Below are 18,162 nucleotides of genomic sequence, written 5' to 3' on the forward strand. Positions count from 1 at the left end.
CATTGAATCCTCAAGAGCTGCTTGCATGGGACAGTATCTATAAGGGCTTTTTGGGTTGGGCACTAAACAGGCTCCCCAGGGAAATGGTCATGGTCTCAAGGCTGCCAGAGCTCAAGGAGCATTTGGACAATGCTCTCAGACACGTGGTGGGATTTTTGGGGTGTCCTGGGCAGGGCCAGGAACTGGACTTTGATGATCCTTGTGGTTTATTTCCAACTCAGGGTATTCTGGGACTGATTGAAGCAATACAGGAGATAAAGCCCATGGACCCTTCTGAGGAGCCCCTGTTAAATCTCCACCTTTCCTCCTATTATCAACTCTTGTGATTGCTGAGTCCTGGCAATGAAAAACATCCAGATTCTGCCTGATGTGACAGCTTTAGCAAACATGTGGTTTTAGTTATTTCTCTCCTTATGAATGAATGAAAAATCATTTGTTTATTTTGTTCTTCCTTCCCTCCCTGTGGCACTGCGAGATGTGGTCACATACTTTGCAACCAGCATTTAGAAACACAGATCACACATTTTCGGTGGGATCAGTCCTGATATCTACTGGCTGGGTTCTTTATTTTCTTCCCTTTCTTCTCTAGTGGCAACACACCCATTGCAGTGTGGGGAACTCACCTGGATCTCATCCAGAACCCTCAGATCCGGGCGAAGCACGGTGGGAAGGAGCACGTCAACGTGAGTGTGGCTGCTGGGTTGGGGAGGGGACATGGCCATGGTGGTGTTAGGGGCTGGCTAAAAGCTCTGCAGCTTGGAATTGCATCCCAAAAAGAGGGCATGACTTGCTTCCAGAACATTACCTCATCCCTGAAGGAGTATAGGACCAAAGAGGGGAATGAGAGGGGTGTAATGAAGTTCTTGGTCTCTTCTAAACCTGTTTCTTCTGTTGGCTTAAGGACATCTGTCCTCTCTCTTGTCATATGTATAACCTGTGTTATTTATGTGCATAAGAAGGCCCAAATTCAGGTTATAAACTGAGCATGTTTGGGTCAGAATAACACTCTTTGGTACTACTGTGTCCACTCCATGAGCTATTTGGGATCCTGCAAGAGATTATCCAGGTTTAGCCAGTTAGATTTACAACCTAATTCAACTCTCAGTGAGGAATCAGTGAGGAATCAGAAGAAGCTCCGAGGAGACCAGCAGAGTCAGGGTCTAGGAGATAATTCACTCAGAAGGAGCCACTTGCCAGTAGCTGCTGAGCAGCTCCAGGTAGAGCTGTAAAAGGTGTGAGTTTGGCACCTCTAATTAGGAGATTCTGGAATAGGCAACACCTGGTGGTATCTACAGTAGGCTGGAGGATGGGGCCACACAACAGCATCTGAAAAAGTGTTGGCTGTGTATAGGCACTTTCTGGGACCAAATGGGGAAGACCATCCCAAAAGAAGAGGCTCTAAAAATAATTGACTTGGGGGCAGAAAGTCCAGATCCTCTGTATTTCTCAAGTGTTCAGATTAATCCATGAGCTTCCCACCCAAGGTTCTCAAAGCACTTCTCAGACAACAAATAATCTGCTGCCACATGAACAGCAGCAAAACTGTGGTAGATCCAAAAAGAAAATGCAGGAATATATGGGGCAAATTCATTTGCATCTGCAGTGTGGAGGTTGAGACATCTGAATTTTGGTCTTATCCCAGCTCTGTCATGAACTAATATCTCCTTTCATAAAGCCAAACCCAAAGGAGTTTTGTTGCCTCTCATGCCTCACTGGATTCAGGATATATCTCTTGAGGTTGGGTTCTGGGTCCGATGTGAATCTTGACAGAGAGTCTCCCATGGACTCTGGGAGAACCCTGGTCCAGCTGACCATGGATATTCATGGGTGTGTTTTGGCAATGCCTTGTATATCCTGGTACACCACAGCCAAACCCTTCTCAGCTTTCCTGCAGGATTAGAAGCCTGCAGGACTTCTTCTCCCAGGAGACTCCAACTCTTGCCTGACACGCTGGTCTCAAACAACCCTGTGCTGTGCAGATGATGAAGCCAATCCATCACCTCCCACATGCTCATGTAGAACTCAGTTTTGTGCTGGGAAGTTCTCCAGTGCCTTTTGTTCCTCGGGAGAGCTGTTACAGCCCAGAACATCTGACTGACCTCACAATATGGAACTGGCTGGTCCAAGTCACTTCTCTCTCTGCTGATTTGAACCAAAGACCTTTTAGCCCTTGGGCAATTCCAGCTGGAATAATGAGTGTGCTCTCAGTGCTGGAGGTATCACACTGGTTAGGAGAAGATTCTCATGTCGAGAATCCACAAAGATCCCACAGATCCTGTTTCCCCACAGATCCTGTTGGTTCCTGGTGAGACCAGGATGCATTATGGTAGCAACTACGATGAGGAAAAATGAAGGCTCAAGTCCTAAAGGACAACCAGGCATCTAATTCCTAGGCCTTTAGTCAGGGTAAAACACCTGTCACTATCTGTTGCTCATTTCTCAAACATACACAAAAAAAGGAAATTTTTGGCAGGGCTGGAACCAAACTTCAGGGTCTCCTACCCTTATCTCTTCCCCTCTCCAGCTTCCTGGGATTCATTTCAGGTAACCTGATGTTCAAACTGGAATCTTGAGCACAACAGACACTTTTGGAGTGATGCCCAGAGATCTAATTGCAGTGTGACAGAGAGACTTTGACTAGTCGGTGCTGTACAAAAAAAAAAAAAAAAGGAAGAAATTCGTATTTCCAGAAGGAAATGAAGTTAGGGAAAGATGCTGACACTGGCAACCCCAGAAGCTGAGCTCCCTCAAGAGGCACAGGATGCCCAACTGAAGGGCAAACTGCTCCACACACCTGCCCCAGAAGAGTGTTCCTAATCCCTTCCCAGCCTTGATTTCATGATGAGGAACATTTTGAAGCAGTGGAGCACAATAATAACCAAAATCAGTCCACACAATAACCAGAAAGTTCTGCTCCTCCCTGTCCCCCATGAGTGGGTAGGGTAGCATCTGGGTGGCATCTGCCCACCAGGAGGGACGTTTTCCACAAACACTGCTCATGCTGGGTTTCTTTCCCCAGAACTGTGAGGTGCAGAACAGCACAGAGATGACCTGCCAGGCCCCAGCCCTGGCTGTGGACCCCAATCACCAGTCGGAGCTCGCCGAGCGCCCGGAGGAGTTTGGCTTCATCCTTGACAACGTGCAGTCCCTGCTGATCCTCAACAAAACCAACTTCACCTACTACCCCAACCCCATCTTCGAGGTTTTCAACCCCTCGGGGATCCTGGAGCTGAAGCCAGGAAGTCCCATCATCCTGAAGGTGAGATGGGGACCAAGGCCTGGATGGGGAAGGACAAACACACGTAGCCTGTTGCCTCTCTGTGCCTGCCAGCACCCCATAAACCATGGTGGCATCCCAAAAACTTCCTCCATTCCTTGCCCCTACCACACTGCATCATATCAGCCACAATCTGCAAACACCAACCACTGCTAATACCCATAACCAAGAAATATTAACTCCTACCAGAACTATCCATGTGCAGCCCAAATTGGTACCAACTGCTGCTCACCAGAGAGCAGTTTCTATGATTGCAACAGGGCTGACAATTAAATACCCGACTCTATTTCTTTTTTGGGGTTGCAAGACCTTCCTCTCACCCCTGTTTAAACCCAAACCAGCCCTTTGTCATCTCTATAATCTGCACAGCAATACAGAGGAGGGATTTTATGATGGAACATTTCTGTATCAGCTCTTTTACGTAGTGCATATGCCAAGAGATGATTGTGCTTCTTACACGTTTGGAGGGGGGTCTGTCTTCCTTGCCTGACTATGTTTAGTGAGTACTTGATTGTGCAAGACTTAGATGCAACATTTCTAATTCAGTTCCAGAGAGAAGGGAGCAGGACAGGCTGTTGTGCCTGATTTGAGTCTTTAGCCATTCATGTTGACTTCCTAATTTGGCTTTTCCTCTCTGTGTCAGCAAATGGTGAACTACAAATGTCATAACAATCACAGAATGGTTTGGGTTGGAAGGGACCTTAAAGATCATCTTGTTCCACCCCCTGCCATGAGCAGTGACACCTTCCACTATCCCAGATTGCTCCAAGCCCCGTCCAACCTGGCCTTGGATACTTCCAGGGATGGGGCAGCCACAGCTATGAAGTGCAATGTCAAAACTTGTGTCCTAGGAATGAACTACAGGGGGAAAGAAAACTCTTTGCTGGTGTTTATTTGATTTTGTGGGGTGATATTCCTTTCTGTCCAGGGCAAGAACCTGATCCCACCAGTGGCAGGAGGGAATGCCAAGCTGAACTACACCGTTCTGGTCGGGGAGAAACCCTGTGCAGTGACTGTGTCAGATGTGCAGCTGCTCTGTGAGTCCCCAAACCTCATTGGAAGGCACAAGGTGATGGTAAGTGGTGCTTGAGCCTCAGCCTCTACTCCCTGGGTGGCTTGGGAGGGCACAGCAATGCTGGAGAGCTGGGAGGGATCTCTGAGGAGTTTGCATCACTATTTGCCTTCCCAGAAACATCAAGGTCCTTTTTTGATCTAATATCCCCTTCAAGGGTAACTCAGAGAAGTAGAAGAGTAGAGGAGTGACCCAGGGATCTTTGTGGACAGTGAGGAACCTTTCATAAACAAAAACCTTTAGGAAAGTTTGCCCCTCTTCTGTTTTCTCATGAACTATGATGCTCATGTGAGATCATACATGTAACATGTTCCTACATGACATACTTTGTTAAATTCAGCACATTCCCCACCAATTACTGACATGCTGGTGGCTAAATTGCCTTAATGTGGGAAAGAAAAAAAAATGCAGGATATGGATGACAGTGTGACTGGACTTTGAAGTTTTGACATCTATAAAACTTAGTTTACTCCTGCACATCCTTCCTGGAACCTGTGAAGAATGGACCTAGTGATTACATCAGAGGGAGCTCCTCCTCCTCTCACAACTTGTTTATTTACTCCTTCTTTACTTTCCTCTCAGTGATTTGCATTCCTTGATGCTGTTGCTTGATAAACAGCACATCAGCAAACTCACTGGAGCTGGACCAGGCTGTGGGTAGAAACAACAAAAGCTGACAAGTGACATCAGTGTTACTTATCCCTCATGAATGAGTTTTTTCCACCTCTCTGTTGCCCTCCCAAAGCTGCACCTGTGACATATTTATTTATTTCAGTGCAATGAGACCCATAGATGATGGAGACACACTGTATGGCTCTTTAGAAATAGAGTTTTTTGGGAACTTTTAGTTTATGATGATCATTTTGGGTCTTGTGCTGCTGGGAGACCTCACACTGGCTACTTCACTTCTCTGTGCCAAAGTTTGTCATCTGGAAAATAGAGGGAATAATCCTTTCCAGCCATGCAAATATCCCATGACTCTGGTTTCATTGCAAAGCACATCAAGACGCTCCAAGAAGAGCAATAATGAAGTGAGAGATTTTCTCTGTGTGAACACCAAAGCTTTGGAACGTGGCAAAGGATGTTCCCTGTCGTTTTCATAGATATAATTAAACATATGGTCAGCCAGAGGTGGGCAAAGCTAAGCCTGGAGAGAGAGAACTCCAAGTCAGGTGAGCAATAAATAAATCCCTGGGGATCAGGGAGGATGAACATCTGGTCAGGCTGTACCAATTGGGAAGAGTCCCCTGCTCCTGCAGCTTGGGACAGTTTAAGTGAAGCAAAAGATTAAAAAATAACCCCTTTTTGAGGATGCTGGAAACATGGGAAGGTGGTGGCATTGAAGCCTGTCAATGAGCATCAATTTTAGGGCAAGTTACAGATTTTATTCAACTGCCAACAGAGAGGCAACGCTTTGACAGCATCTGGGCTGGGAACAAAAGGCAGAAGGTCACCTGTGGTGGAGGCCATTGCTCAAGGATGGACTTTGCATCTGGAGCTTAACAGGGGACAGCTGGGCTGGGAGCTGCCCCCTCCAGCACGGCACAGCATCTCTTGTTGTTGGGGCTGGTACAAAATGCATCGCTGTGTTTCATTTGAACATCTTTTGATGGTCAGGACAACGGACAGGCAGCTCTCCCAGGTCCTCCTCCTGTTTCTGCCAATGATTTGTTGTGTGACCTTGAGGAGATCGTTGAACAAACCCTTCCTTGCAAAGTGAGGTGGCCAAGATCTGAGAGGGGGCCATGGGAGTGAATCAACCACCACAACACAGAGATGATTACTAAGGGAAGGAGCAGTGACAATGGCACACATTGATGTCAACATGCTTTTGATCTGGTTCAGCTGTCTTTTGTACAATGACAGAGTTAAGTATTTGAAAAAAAAATAGGAAAGGAATAAAAAGCCTCGAACAATGGTTAAAAAAAGAGGGACTAAAACTCAGAGGCAAGTTCTTTCCAAGGAAAAGAAAGAAACATGAGGAAGACCCATCACAGAATCACAGAATATGCCCAGTTGGAAGGGACCCAGTTGGAAGGGACCCAGTTGGAAGGATCATTGAGTCCAGCTCTCACCCCTGCACAGGACCATCCCCAAGAGTCTCACCATGTCCCTGCTCCCCCGTTCAAACTATGCTGGAGAAGGTCTGCAGTGAAGATGTGGGATACATCTAAAGGATTCCTGGTATCTAATTCGTGTGCTTATATCCAGAAATTCACACTGGACTCTTTCTGTAGGGGATGGAGAGATGGTCAAATGCAGCAACTGAAGTTCAGGGCACATTTCTTCTCATCTTAAATTAGACACTTCCATTGGGCCAGGACAAACGTGCACCAGGAAAGACACCACCACAGGCAAGTTTTGCACAAGAGGAGCTCCTGAACTGCTACAGGTGACCCCTAAGACTGTTGGAGAAAACTGATGTTTGCCATGGTGCCCTTTAGAACAAATTCATGATTAATAGGCTTAACAGGTGGCCAAACTGGTGCTTGGTAATACAGAGGGTTCACGTTCAGTCTTCTGGAAGGTATAAACAGCATCCTCTAGAACCACTTGGTGGCCCAAGAAATAAAGTAGGGCTATATCTATATATTTGCCTGTTTTTCTTTTAAATTCTCAAAATAATATTGCACCCTCTTAGGCTTTCTCCTTCGAGAGGCAGATTCTCTCACATCAAGGCAGTTTTACTTGTGGACTGTGAGACCTTCACAGTGTTGAAATCACCTTTGGAGAGGAACACACTTGGTTAGACACCTGCCTTTAGGAGTCTAAATCCTCTCCTAGTTAATGGAGAGAAATGGGAACTTCCACTGAATCAAACATCTCATCCTGATGTCAAAGGAGGTGTCAAAAGCAGCTCACATAAATCACATCCTAAAAGTGCTTTTTCTCTTTATTGACTCTGAAATCGTGCTGGAATGTCTAACTCAGATGTGCATGTGGAATATTTGGAGAGAGAAATCCCACCCATGGAGATGGGCTGTTCTCTGAGCTTTGAGGACAGACCTGCACTGGGGTTTGGGACGGGCCTGTTTGATTTTAGTCTGATACTCCTTGAATAGACTCGTCTAACTGCAGGGCTTGGAGGAAAAGGGCCACTGTTGGAAAGAGAAAATGAAATGGAATAAATCCATTTACTGATCCACTGTGACAGGAAGGAAACTGTGCAAGCTTTAGGAGGGAGGATTTGGAACAGTGGTCTACAGTAAAAGGGAACAGCTTTCAGTGCATGGATCAGGATGTGAGTTGGGTAGTGTGCCACATACCAATCCCAAACCTCTGCCCTGTGCAGGTTTTATAAGTGAGTTGGGCCTTGGATCTTTAAATAGATGGGAAAATTGGTCACTGCTGCCTCCTCAACCAACATGGGTTGTTCTTTGGCCTCTGAAGATGCTCTACAAGTCATCAGTGTCATACTGCAGGAATGGCCAACTTTATTACCTGGGCAGATAAATTTGGGGTTGGTTTCATTTCTCACTGTGGACATTATCTTTCTAAAGCCCATCTAAAAAAGGGTATGAGAGGACCTTGTGGATGGAAATAAGGTATTTTCAGACATTCACTTTTGTCCTGTCCATGACATAAGGGTTGTAGCTGTGTGTCTTTGGCCAGGACCCACTAAGGAGCAGCCTACACCTGGTGGTAGAGCAAAACCAGAATCTTCTCTGAGGTTGCATCTGGGACTGGAATAATTTCTAGGAGATGGTGGGGTCGCAGAGATTCATGTCCCCAGAAAGGATTGTGGTGGAACAGCTGGAAAACTCTTCATTAATTCATGACTCTGCTCCATAGTCTCTTCTGGCTCCAACCCTTCCTCCTTGGACCAGATCCCTCCTCCTGCAACCCAGAGGGAAAACCTGAGCAGGTGCCTGAGCTGAGCCATGGGAGGCCTGGGATTAATGTGTGCACAGGCAGGCTGGAGACAGACTGATGAGCTGAGAGCCAGGGGGATGAAGGACAAGGCTGGACACCAGGCTGGGATGTGGGAGGTGTTTTCACCAGCTGCTGTGGGAACTGGAAACGTGAGGGATCCTCCTCATAAAAGAGGGAAAAAGCAGTTTAATTGTGTGCTGCAATGGTCCCAGTTGCAATGGGAGTGGGAAACACTCAGCCTTGAGGTCTTGACTGCATTTCTACCTGGCAGCAAGATTTTGCACTTTGTGCAGGTCCAACTGTGTCTCTCAGTGACAAAGCTCCTCAAATAGCTTTGAACAACCCTGTAGTAGCCTTGAGCAAGCAGGATCCTGTGGAATTACTGCTGGGAGTGGTGTTCCTGTTGTAAAAATGGACTCCTAACAGACCTGCTTCAGCAGAACATTTTGTTGGCCTTGCAGCAGGAATGCTTGCAGGGTTTCTTGCTGGTTGTTAAAAGAAAGGTCCTCACACAGCAGCTCCTTCCAGAGGCTGGCAGCAGCTCTGGGAATCCCCAGAAGTGCATGGAGAACAAAAAACTGTGCTCAACTCCCTGTCCCACTGGTGAGCATCTGTACCATGCCAATGTGTGGCTGAGAAAGGGGCTGTAAAGAGCATGTACAAGGCTTTGTGGTCTTTGTAGGCTTTTTCTTACTGTCTCAGAGGCTTCCTGATGCAGTTTTATCTGGTGGAAGAGCCAAAAGAAAACAGTGACTCTGATTTCTGCAGTCCCACTGTACTGACTGGGTCAGGTGTCCCCCGTCCCATTGCGGGGTGTGATGCCCCAAACCATAACCATGAGTGTGTATTTTGGGACTAAGTGACGTCAGTGCCCAGCAAATCACAGTGTTCAGGACAAGGAATGGAAAGCACAGAATGAAGGCTGAACTGATACCGAGGCAGGAAATTGAGACCGCTGACTTTTCCCACCACAAGTCATTTGTTGGTTGGGTTCATGGTCACTCTGTCAACAGAGGTGATTCTATATGGCATTTCAGGTGTTTTTAAGCTGTTCTCTATCCAAACACTTCCCTTTTTGGCTTGGGAGACAAGAGCTCATCCCTCGGCCTAAGCCAAGGAGATGATGGAGTTCCTCCGTGTCTCTGCTCCCCTGACAGTTTCAACGCAACCCTTTCCTGCTTTCCCTCTAGGCTCGTGTAGGAGGGATGGAGTTCTCCCCAGGGATGGTCTACATCTCTCCAGACAGCCCTCTGAGCCTGCCAGCCATTGTCAGCATTGCCGTGGCTGGTGGGCTGCTCATCATCTTCATCGTGGCCGTGCTCATCGCCTACAAGCGCAAATCCCGGGAGAGCGACCTCACCCTCAAGCGCCTGCAGATGCAGATGGACAACCTGGAGTCCAGGGTGGCTCTGGAGTGCAAAGAAGGTAGGATGAGGAGGGCAGCTGGCACAGTGTCAGTGTTGGTAGAAGAGAGACATCCAGCCACAAAGATTTGAGCCAAAACAGCACAAGCAAAAAGAGCGTTGAGCCTTCAAGCCTGGGTCTAATCTGACTTTGCCTGTTTTCCCTGAGCCCAGTCTTCCTCCAGCCTGTCCTAACTCACAGTCCAGAGAAATCCCTGGCACATGTCCCCGGGGAAAGGCTGTGGTATAGGAAAGGTGACACTGCTCTTGTCCACCTTCTTCTTCCTCTCCACAAGTTGCTTCTCCACTTGTGGCTTAGTCTCATGCATGTGGGTGTGAGGGCCTTTCCCATCATGGGGAGGGAGGTCTGGGTTGTCACTGCTACCTGAGTCATTCCTTTTTTTTCTGCCAGCCTTTGCAGAGCTGCAGACAGATATCCACGAGCTGACCAGTGACCTGGATGGAGCCGGGATCCCTTTCCTGGATTACAGAACCTACACCATGAGGGTGCTTTTCCCTGGCATTGAAGATCACCCAGTTCTGAGGGATCTGGAGGTAAGAAACCAACATCTGCTGCTTCTGAATCCTCTCATTCCTCCCTGTTTGGTCCTCAATGACAGGGGTGTGGTGGGGGTATTGTGGTTTCTAATGTGGTGTGCTACCAGGGACAAAACTGCACCTCATTAAAAATCCATATGGAAAGGGGGAGATGGTGGCTGCCGACTCAGATCATAGAATTGTTAAGGTTGGAAAAGCCCTCTAAGATCATTGAGTCCCACCATTAATCCAGCACTGCCAATTCCACCCTAACCCATGTCCCAAAGTGCCACATCTACATCTTTTAAATCCCTCCAGGGATAGTCACTCCACCACTTCCACGGGCAGCTTGTTCCAGTACCTGACGAACCTTATAGTGAAGAAATTTTTCCTAATATCCAATCTAAACATCCCCTGGCCCAACTTGAGGCCATTTCCTCTCATCCTGTCACTTGTTACCTGTTAAATTCTCTTTGATCCCTCACTTATTTGAAAGACTCTCACAGATCTGTGTGCATTAGGCCTACTCTATTAAGCTTCTCCTTGGTTTTCACCCTGCTGTGGCTTGATTTTTAGGCTGGATTAATTAGTTACTGCTGTGTAGGGGCAAGGAAAAGAAGTTGTGTGACAGAGCAGGACACTTCCCAGTGTCACTCCAGCTTTGTATGACCCTCACACTACCAAGAGGCCAGTATTTTTGTGGCAACCCCTATAAAAATAACCTCCTGTCACTGAAGGAGGTTCACCTTTGCTGCACTCTGTGGTTTGCAGCATCACTCTGTCAATGCTCTGCCCACACCTTCCTCCTCCATCCCGACTCTCTGAACAACAGAGGTGGGAGGACAGTGAGACAGTGCCCACCACTGTTGGGGTCTCCACACAGCCTGTGTGACCTCAGTGGTGACAGAGAGCTTGATGGGAGCCCAGGTGAGTTCTGCCAGCCTAAAATCTGCATCAGGCTCTGGCAGATGGACAGGCTCTTCTCTGGGAATACCTGGGCCAGGGAATCGGGAGCTACACCATGGCCAAGGCCAGGGAGGTTGTTGGCTCAGCTCTCTGCAAAGTCTTTGGGAGGTTCTGATCTTCAGAGGGGCTCTGGCATGGGCTGGTGAGATTGCTGGAGGCCAAGACTGGGGTTAGTTGGCAGGAAGGAGAGGCAGGAGCTGGCACAGGCAGTCCTGTGCTTGGCTGGCTGTGTAATCAGAGATCTCTGCTTGTCTTTGCTCCTTCCACTTGGAAGAGCCAAAATTCATTGAACTGTGGGGAGACAACCATTAGAAAACCTGATCTGTCAGCAAGGAGGACTTGTGGGACTGGGTGGGAGGCTGAGTAACACATTCACTACAGCACACATTTAATTGTGGGGTGCAGGTAGGTGGTCTCAAGCTGCTTTCCCTCAGGACGAGTAACTCAGCAGCTTCAATAAATGGGCAGGAGAAACAAGGGGTGCTGAATCTCCCTCTCACATGTGTGTCCACACACACAAACACTTTCATCATCCCCACAGCCAATTTCAATCCCTACATTCATTAACCCCAGACAGCTGATCACAGAATAGCATCTGACCCCTACAGAGGTCTTAGCATGGATGCTCCCCTCCATAGATGCACACAGAGCTAATGTCTCAATCCACCACCTTTGATCTCTCCTTCCTTTCATTCCATTCATTATTTTTTTTCCTTAATCCTCTGTAAAGCTTCAGCAGCTCTTTCAGAGTCAACATCTTTGGTACCAACACGAAGGCAGCTCCCATTCTGCTCCCTTCTCTGGAGCACCAAGGAGTTGCTATTTATTGCAAAAGATCCTGCAGTGAGAAGGTCTCACTTATTTCCAGTTCATTTGCTAATTAACTGCTTCCAGATGCAGCACAAAATACTTTTCTTGTTGTTTTTTATTTAATTCTCCATAATAACCCGAGGATAGACAATATTAAATGTTCAAGCAAGTGAGTTAAAAATAATTATTGGCAGGATGGGTGGTAGTGGTTTGTTGGTTGGTTGGTTGGTTGTCTCAAGCTATTTAGGAAGTAATTTATTTGCTGTATGCAAAGAGTTAAGAACTCTAATTTCCTGAATTAAAATAATGACTCTATAAGGGGCCTGCATTAGTTGGTTGTTTAAACATGCCAACTTAATTCTGTATTAAAGTGCCAAATTTGGTTGGTTAATACATCCATGTCTCAGTGACATGTGTTGCTCTTTGGTGAAGCCATCCAGCTTCCAGGGAAGGTTTTTTTCAAGGATTGGAACAGCTTCAGCAACACGGAGGAATGAGTTTGGGGTTCCCTATTTAGGCTCCATTTTTTTCTAGAGTCAGAAGGACCAGGAAGAGTGAAGTCCACCATGGACCACCATGCTGAGGTTCCCCAAGGCCAAGGGCCAGGTCCTGCCCTTTGGCCACAAGAAGCCCCTGCAGCTGCAGGCTGGGCCAGAGGGGCTGGAGAGCAGCCAGGCAGGAAGGGAGCTGGGAGTTGGGCTGGGCAGGGAGCTGAAGAGGAGCCCGAGGGTGGCCAGGGGGGCAAGAGGGCCAAGGGCTGCTGGGCTGGCTGAGGAAGAGTGTGGCAGCAGGAGCAGGGCAGGGCTTGTGCCCCTGGGCTGGGCGCTGGGGAGGCCACCCCTGGAGTGCTGTGTCCAGCTCTGGGCCCTGAGCTCAGGAAGGCCCTGGAGGGGCTGGAGCAGGGGCAGAGAAGAGCAGCCAGGCTGGGGAAGGGACTGGAGCCCAAGTGCTGGGAGGAGAGGCTGAGGGAGCTGGGGGGGCTCAGCCTGGAGAGGAGGAGGCTCAGGGGAGACCTCCTCACTCTCTGCAACTCCCTGCCAGGAGGGGGGAGCCGGGGGGAGTTGGGCTCTGCTCCAGGGAACCTGCAGTAGGACAGGAGGGCATGGCCTCAAGCTGTGCCAGGGGAGGTTTAGGTTGGATATTAGGAAGAACTTTTTACAGAGAGGGTAATCAGCCATTGGAATGAGCTGCCCAGAGAGGGGGTGGATTCTCTGTCCCTGGAGGTGTTTAAGGACAGACTGGATGTGGCATCAGTGCCATGGTCTGGGAACCACGGCAGGGTTGGAGCAAGGGTTGGACTGGATGATCTCGGAGGGCTTTTCCAACCCAGTTGATTCTGTGATTCTAGGATTCTATGACTGTGGAGCACAGGCTCCAGAGTTGAGGTCCTAAATTCTTCTATATAAAAACTAGTTCAGTAACCTCTCACAGCTGAGACATATATTAGAGACTTACAAACCTCTGTGTCTCTTCATCTCCTCATCTCCTCAAACCTTGACCCTACTCTCTCTTTCCCATTCACTTTCTTTCTGCCTCTCCTAAAGTTGAATCCCAAACCTCTGTTAGAAGGTTTCTTGAAGGGATGAGAAAGAAGTTTTGGATGAAACTAGAATAAGACTTCAGTTTGACTAAAATAAAAATATAATGTGGTGTAGTACCACATCCAGGCACCAGCAATATCTTTTTGAAGTGCTGTTCAGAGAGGGAAACACAGGATTGGAAAAAAATCATCTGGCTGTGAGTAGGAGTTCTGCCAGGCTTCCTAATCATTAGATGATGTGTGGACTCTCTTCCTCTCTCCCCTTAATTGGAGGAGCTGGCGGGATGAGGGCAGAGAGGCAGCAAAGGGTGTGAGACCCATTTGGGGAGGTCTGAGAAAGGTATAAAGGCATAAACTCCCTTTCTTTTTGTGCAGGTCCCTGGCTACAGGCAGGAGAGGGTGGAGAAAGGCCTGAAGCTCTTTGCCCAGCTCATCAACAACAAGGTGTTCCTGCTGTCCTTCATCCGCACCCTGGAGTCCCAGCGCAGCTTCTCCATGAGGGACCGCGGCAATGTGGCCTCGCTGATCATGACAGTGCTGCAGAGCAAGCTGGAATATGCCACTGATGTCCTCAAACAGCTCCTGGCCGACCTCATAGACAAAAACCTGGAGAGCAAGAACCACCCCAAGCTGCTGCTCCGGAGGTGAGGATGGCTGGGGCTGGAGGGAGTTGGGTTGGGAAGCCTGTGCTCCACTGTCCAACATAATCATAGTCATCTTTGGAGGAAAGATGTAGCTCCTCCTCTCCTCCCTAACCAAAAAATGGTCAATGATTGACAGTTACAGAATTGGGTTAAGTTACAGTTAAGGAATTAAAAGTTTCAGAACTAAACTATCTCTGGATTTTCATGTGGATCATCCATAAAGCTTCATAAGGGCAGCAAAAGTCCCTGTTTCCTAATCCTTATTTTGGACTCTCTGTGTGCTTAAGATGTTAAATTTAGGCTTATTTTTCCTTTTAACCTACAAACTGCAACTATGTTTTGTAGGATCTCTAAGTGTATCCCATAAAACAGGCTGTGTTATATCCCTGGTGAGCAGTATGTCAACTTCTTCCATCTCCTGCCTGGGGTGTGGAATTCCCAGCTTTGTTTTTTGTTCCTTGATTACCTATGAACACATGGAGAGTCTTCAGCTGCACTGTGGGATCTCCTGTGTCTCCCAGAGCATTGGTGCTGGGAGTTTGGGGAAGGCAGCAGAAGAGCTGAGCAGGACAACAGAGCTGGTTTTATGAGGCACAAGTTTGAATTGGTGCTTCTTGGCCTGGTGTGAGGTCTAAACTCCACAGTTCTGTGGGAAACCTCGAGTTAGAAATCTACTGCTCTGTAATTTAAGTGCCTTCCCTGCCTAAGGAAGTGCTGCCTCTTCTCCCTTTAGGATCAGATTCGTCTCCTTTTCACGGTCTGAACCAATCCTTCCGATCCTGAGTAAAATCAGGGGGAATCTTCTGGAGAGGAATGGCCTTTGCCGCTGCTCAGAGGCAGCTCTGAGGAGCCCTCAGCTGATTATGATGGATGGCTTGGGCAGGGAAGAGATCTGTGGTGCCTTCTGGGAGGCTTTTCCTTTGGCACATGGCCCACTATGGTCAATCAGTAGAAAAGGGAGCAGAAGGCACTTCCTGGCATTCAGGGCAGCAATGCCAGGGGCACAGGCTGGACTTTGCTTTGGTGTCAGTTGACTGCCTGATGTGATTCAAGCCCTCCAGCCTGGCTGGTGACCACCCTGCAGCTGTCCCCAGACTTCCTTTCTGTGCTTCTCCTCTGATGCTGGATGGCACTGCCTCCTTCCAACTGTCTCCTCCCTTCATGTTCTCCTTTTTCTTCCCCTTTCTCCATCTCTTTATCTTTCCTGGTTGCTCATTACTGTCTTGTCCTGAGAATCCCATCTTTCCTCTTTCTCCTTCCTGCAGCTCTTTTCTAACTCTCTTTGTTGGACATTAATTGTGGCCTTTGGAAGGAGAGCCAGGGAACAGAGAAGGCACATCCACTGTTCCAAGGTCTGAAAACATGAGGAGAAACCAGAGATGTGCTTTGTGCTCTGAGATGGAGGTCCTGCCCTGAGCAGCACCAGCACAGAACACATGAATAGCTCAGTGCCTTGGGTCAGATGTTGGTATGAGGTCCTCACACAATGATTTGGAGCAGCTGGATCCAACTTGATGCTTCCCTCTCCATGAGTCTGTGGATGGAAGTGAATATTCCAACACCTTTCTGCAGTGGCCGTTTTGGAGATATTTGACAGAAAGAAGGAGCTGGCAGAAGTGATTTTCCCCCCTCACCTGAGTCCAGTGTTCATCCCACATGGCATCTACAGCTCCAAAGAGATTTTTCAGGGCAGGGAACAACAAAAACAAGCAAGAACCCCTGTGTGGCTTTGGTGAGAGCCAGGACAAGGAGGATCCACTTTAATTCAACCAGACAGGGACTTGTGCTTTCTTCTTGAGCAGCACCAGTGCATGTAGTGGAGCCAACAGAGGTTTATCCTGTGCCCCTGGTGTCCAGACCACACTTACAGGTCTGAGTTGGTCTTTCTGTAGGAAAAGTTCATCCTGAAGCCTCGAGATGGATCTCTGTTTCGTGGAGGACAGAGTGTTCAAGGGCAAAAGCATGAGCTCTGTGAATGCTCCACATTGCCACACTGAGGAGTATAATCACTCCCAAATGCCAGGGAGATAGGCAGTGCTGGATAACTGCTCCCTAGTGATTTAGATCTGTCTCTCTTGAGTATTTATATAGCCTACTTGACATATGGCCTAGCTCTGAGCTCCTCATATTTGATGGATTTATCCTCCCTGAGCTCTTTGCATCCCTCAAATGTTGTCAACTCTTTTTCGTTGTTGAAGAAACTGAAAAACAGACACACGGGGAGTTCTGGTCACAGGAGAGTCAACAAGGCAGTAAGAATTTGCAGGTTCCCTAAATCCAAAACGTGCTGAAGCCTGAGATTGTCGTGCCAGACTTAGCACAGGGCTCAGAGATCTGGGCAGTAAGATGGACCAGGCCAATATTTTGCTTAGTTCTTTGATAGGATCAGCACAACTAAATCACTTCCAATTTGCCTTTTCTCCCTCCCTGAATTTAGGACAGAGTCTGTGGCTGAGAAGATGCTCACCAACTGGTTCACCTTCCTTCTCTACAAATTCCTCAAGGTAAGAGGAGCCTGGAAAAACAGCTGCTTTAATGCATTTCTTCCTGGTGAGGTTTGGTTGGGGCAAAAACTTCCCAGATATAAAGGAAAAATTCTTTTTTTTTCTCTGGAAGGAGGTCACTGCCTAATAGGAGAGATGGGCTGTTTTCTCATCCAGGAAGAACAAAGAGGGACACTTTGTTAGAGAAGCAGCCTGCTGGTCTTTCTCCTTGCACAGAGGTGGTATCTGAGGGTCAGTGCTGAAATGTGGATGTTTTCAGACCATGATTGAGACCTGTATGGAAAATGCTCTCTTTTTACCAGCAGCCTGAGTTCTCCATCATGTGGTGACCCATATTTTCGGTGCGTGGTGGCTGGAGATCTCCTTCCACCTCAGTTCAGAGGCAGTACTGAGATCCAGCCCCAGCTGGAAGGATACTCAGCAGCAAAAGAGTGAAAGAACCCTCTGAGCCCTCTTGTTCCTCCTGGAAGGTCTCCTTGGGGTGGTGGGTAGCAAAAAAAAAAAAAAAGTCTTTCAGCCTTTGAGACCTGCTGGGTGATGGCAGGTCCCCCTTGGGGGACCCACACTGAGCCCCAGGCATGACAATTGCCAAGAGACCAAACTCAGAGCCAGCCTGTTGGGAAGGAGCTGAGCTTGCTCCTCTCCCCCACTCCCAGTGCAGTTGCTAAATATCCTCACACCTGACAGCCTCATTTGGACACAATAACCACCCTCTGCCTGGCAATTCAAGGCTTCACAAACAAACCCCAATCCCCTGAGCCTCCCCCAGTTCAAGGATGAACACAGGGGAAAGTTTTGAAGGTCCCTGGAAGGTAATTTTAGTGACTTCGGTATCAGATCCCTGCTCTGAGCTGAAAGGAAAGGATATAAGGAGGTGACTCTCTAAAGAGCTGCTTTTATAATAGGCTTTTTTCACCCCACTCAGCTACTTGTCTTCTTGCCTTAGCCTGAACAGAGGCCTGATAAGGGCAAGAGACAGGCACACAGAAGCAATATGCTGCTGGCAGATAAGCTAATTAAGTGGGAGACAGGTGTAGGAACTGAAAAAGGGGCCACTTTGCTTCTGATTATTAACTTGTTTTCCCTGGGATTTACACCGGGGGAAAATGACCTCGCTCCCTGAGTTGGGACACAAGAGGAGAGGGTGAGGAGGGGAGGAAGGATGAAGGGGGAAAGAGGCAAGAGGGGAAAGCATGAGGAGGGGTTCATGGCAGGGAATGTGCTGAGGGAGGGCAGCAAAGGAGGAGAGGCTGGAAAAGTGTGGGGAGAGGAGTACAGTGAGTGTGAATGATGAGGGGAAATTAGGGAGAGGTGTGTTTGCTGGCCCTGCCTGTGGGCTGCTTGTTGCTGTCCCATGTGGGCTCCACACATCTGACATCACCAGTGCAACCACACAGACCCAGGGGCACATCTCCCCTGGCTCATGGAGCTGCTCCTGCCTGAGCATCCCTGTTTGCCTCCAGCATGAGGGTGCTCATGGAGGCTGTGGACACTGCCCAGACAGCTAGGATGAGGCACCATCAGTCCATCTCCCTT

At 48.2% G+C, this 18,162-nt stretch overlaps 1 protein-coding gene across 1 annotated transcript in view; it reads left to right on the forward strand.

Annotated features, from left to right (window-relative positions):
- Positions 1-18,162, forward strand: part of LOC127462648 (plexin-A4) — a 160,904-nt gene that overhangs the window by 100,613 nt on the left and 42,129 nt on the right. Inside the window, exons 14-20 of the mRNA XM_051771449.1 lie at positions 590-683; positions 3,020-3,259; positions 4,206-4,352; positions 9,413-9,647; positions 10,038-10,180; positions 13,854-14,122; positions 16,560-16,626. Of these exons, the coding sequence (XP_051627409.1) occupies positions 590-683; positions 3,020-3,259; positions 4,206-4,352; positions 9,413-9,647; positions 10,038-10,180; positions 13,854-14,122; positions 16,560-16,626 (1,195 nt within the window). The remainder of the gene's footprint in view (positions 1-589; positions 684-3,019; positions 3,260-4,205; positions 4,353-9,412; positions 9,648-10,037; positions 10,181-13,853; positions 14,123-16,559; positions 16,627-18,162) is intronic.

This window comes from Manacus candei, unplaced genomic scaffold (genome assembly GCF_025592945.1).
Source record: "Manacus candei isolate 608988 ecotype Guabito, Panama unplaced genomic scaffold, ASM2559294v1 h1tg000133l, whole genome shotgun sequence".
Classification (NCBI taxonomy): Eukaryota; Metazoa; Chordata; class Aves; order Passeriformes; family Pipridae; genus Manacus; species Manacus candei.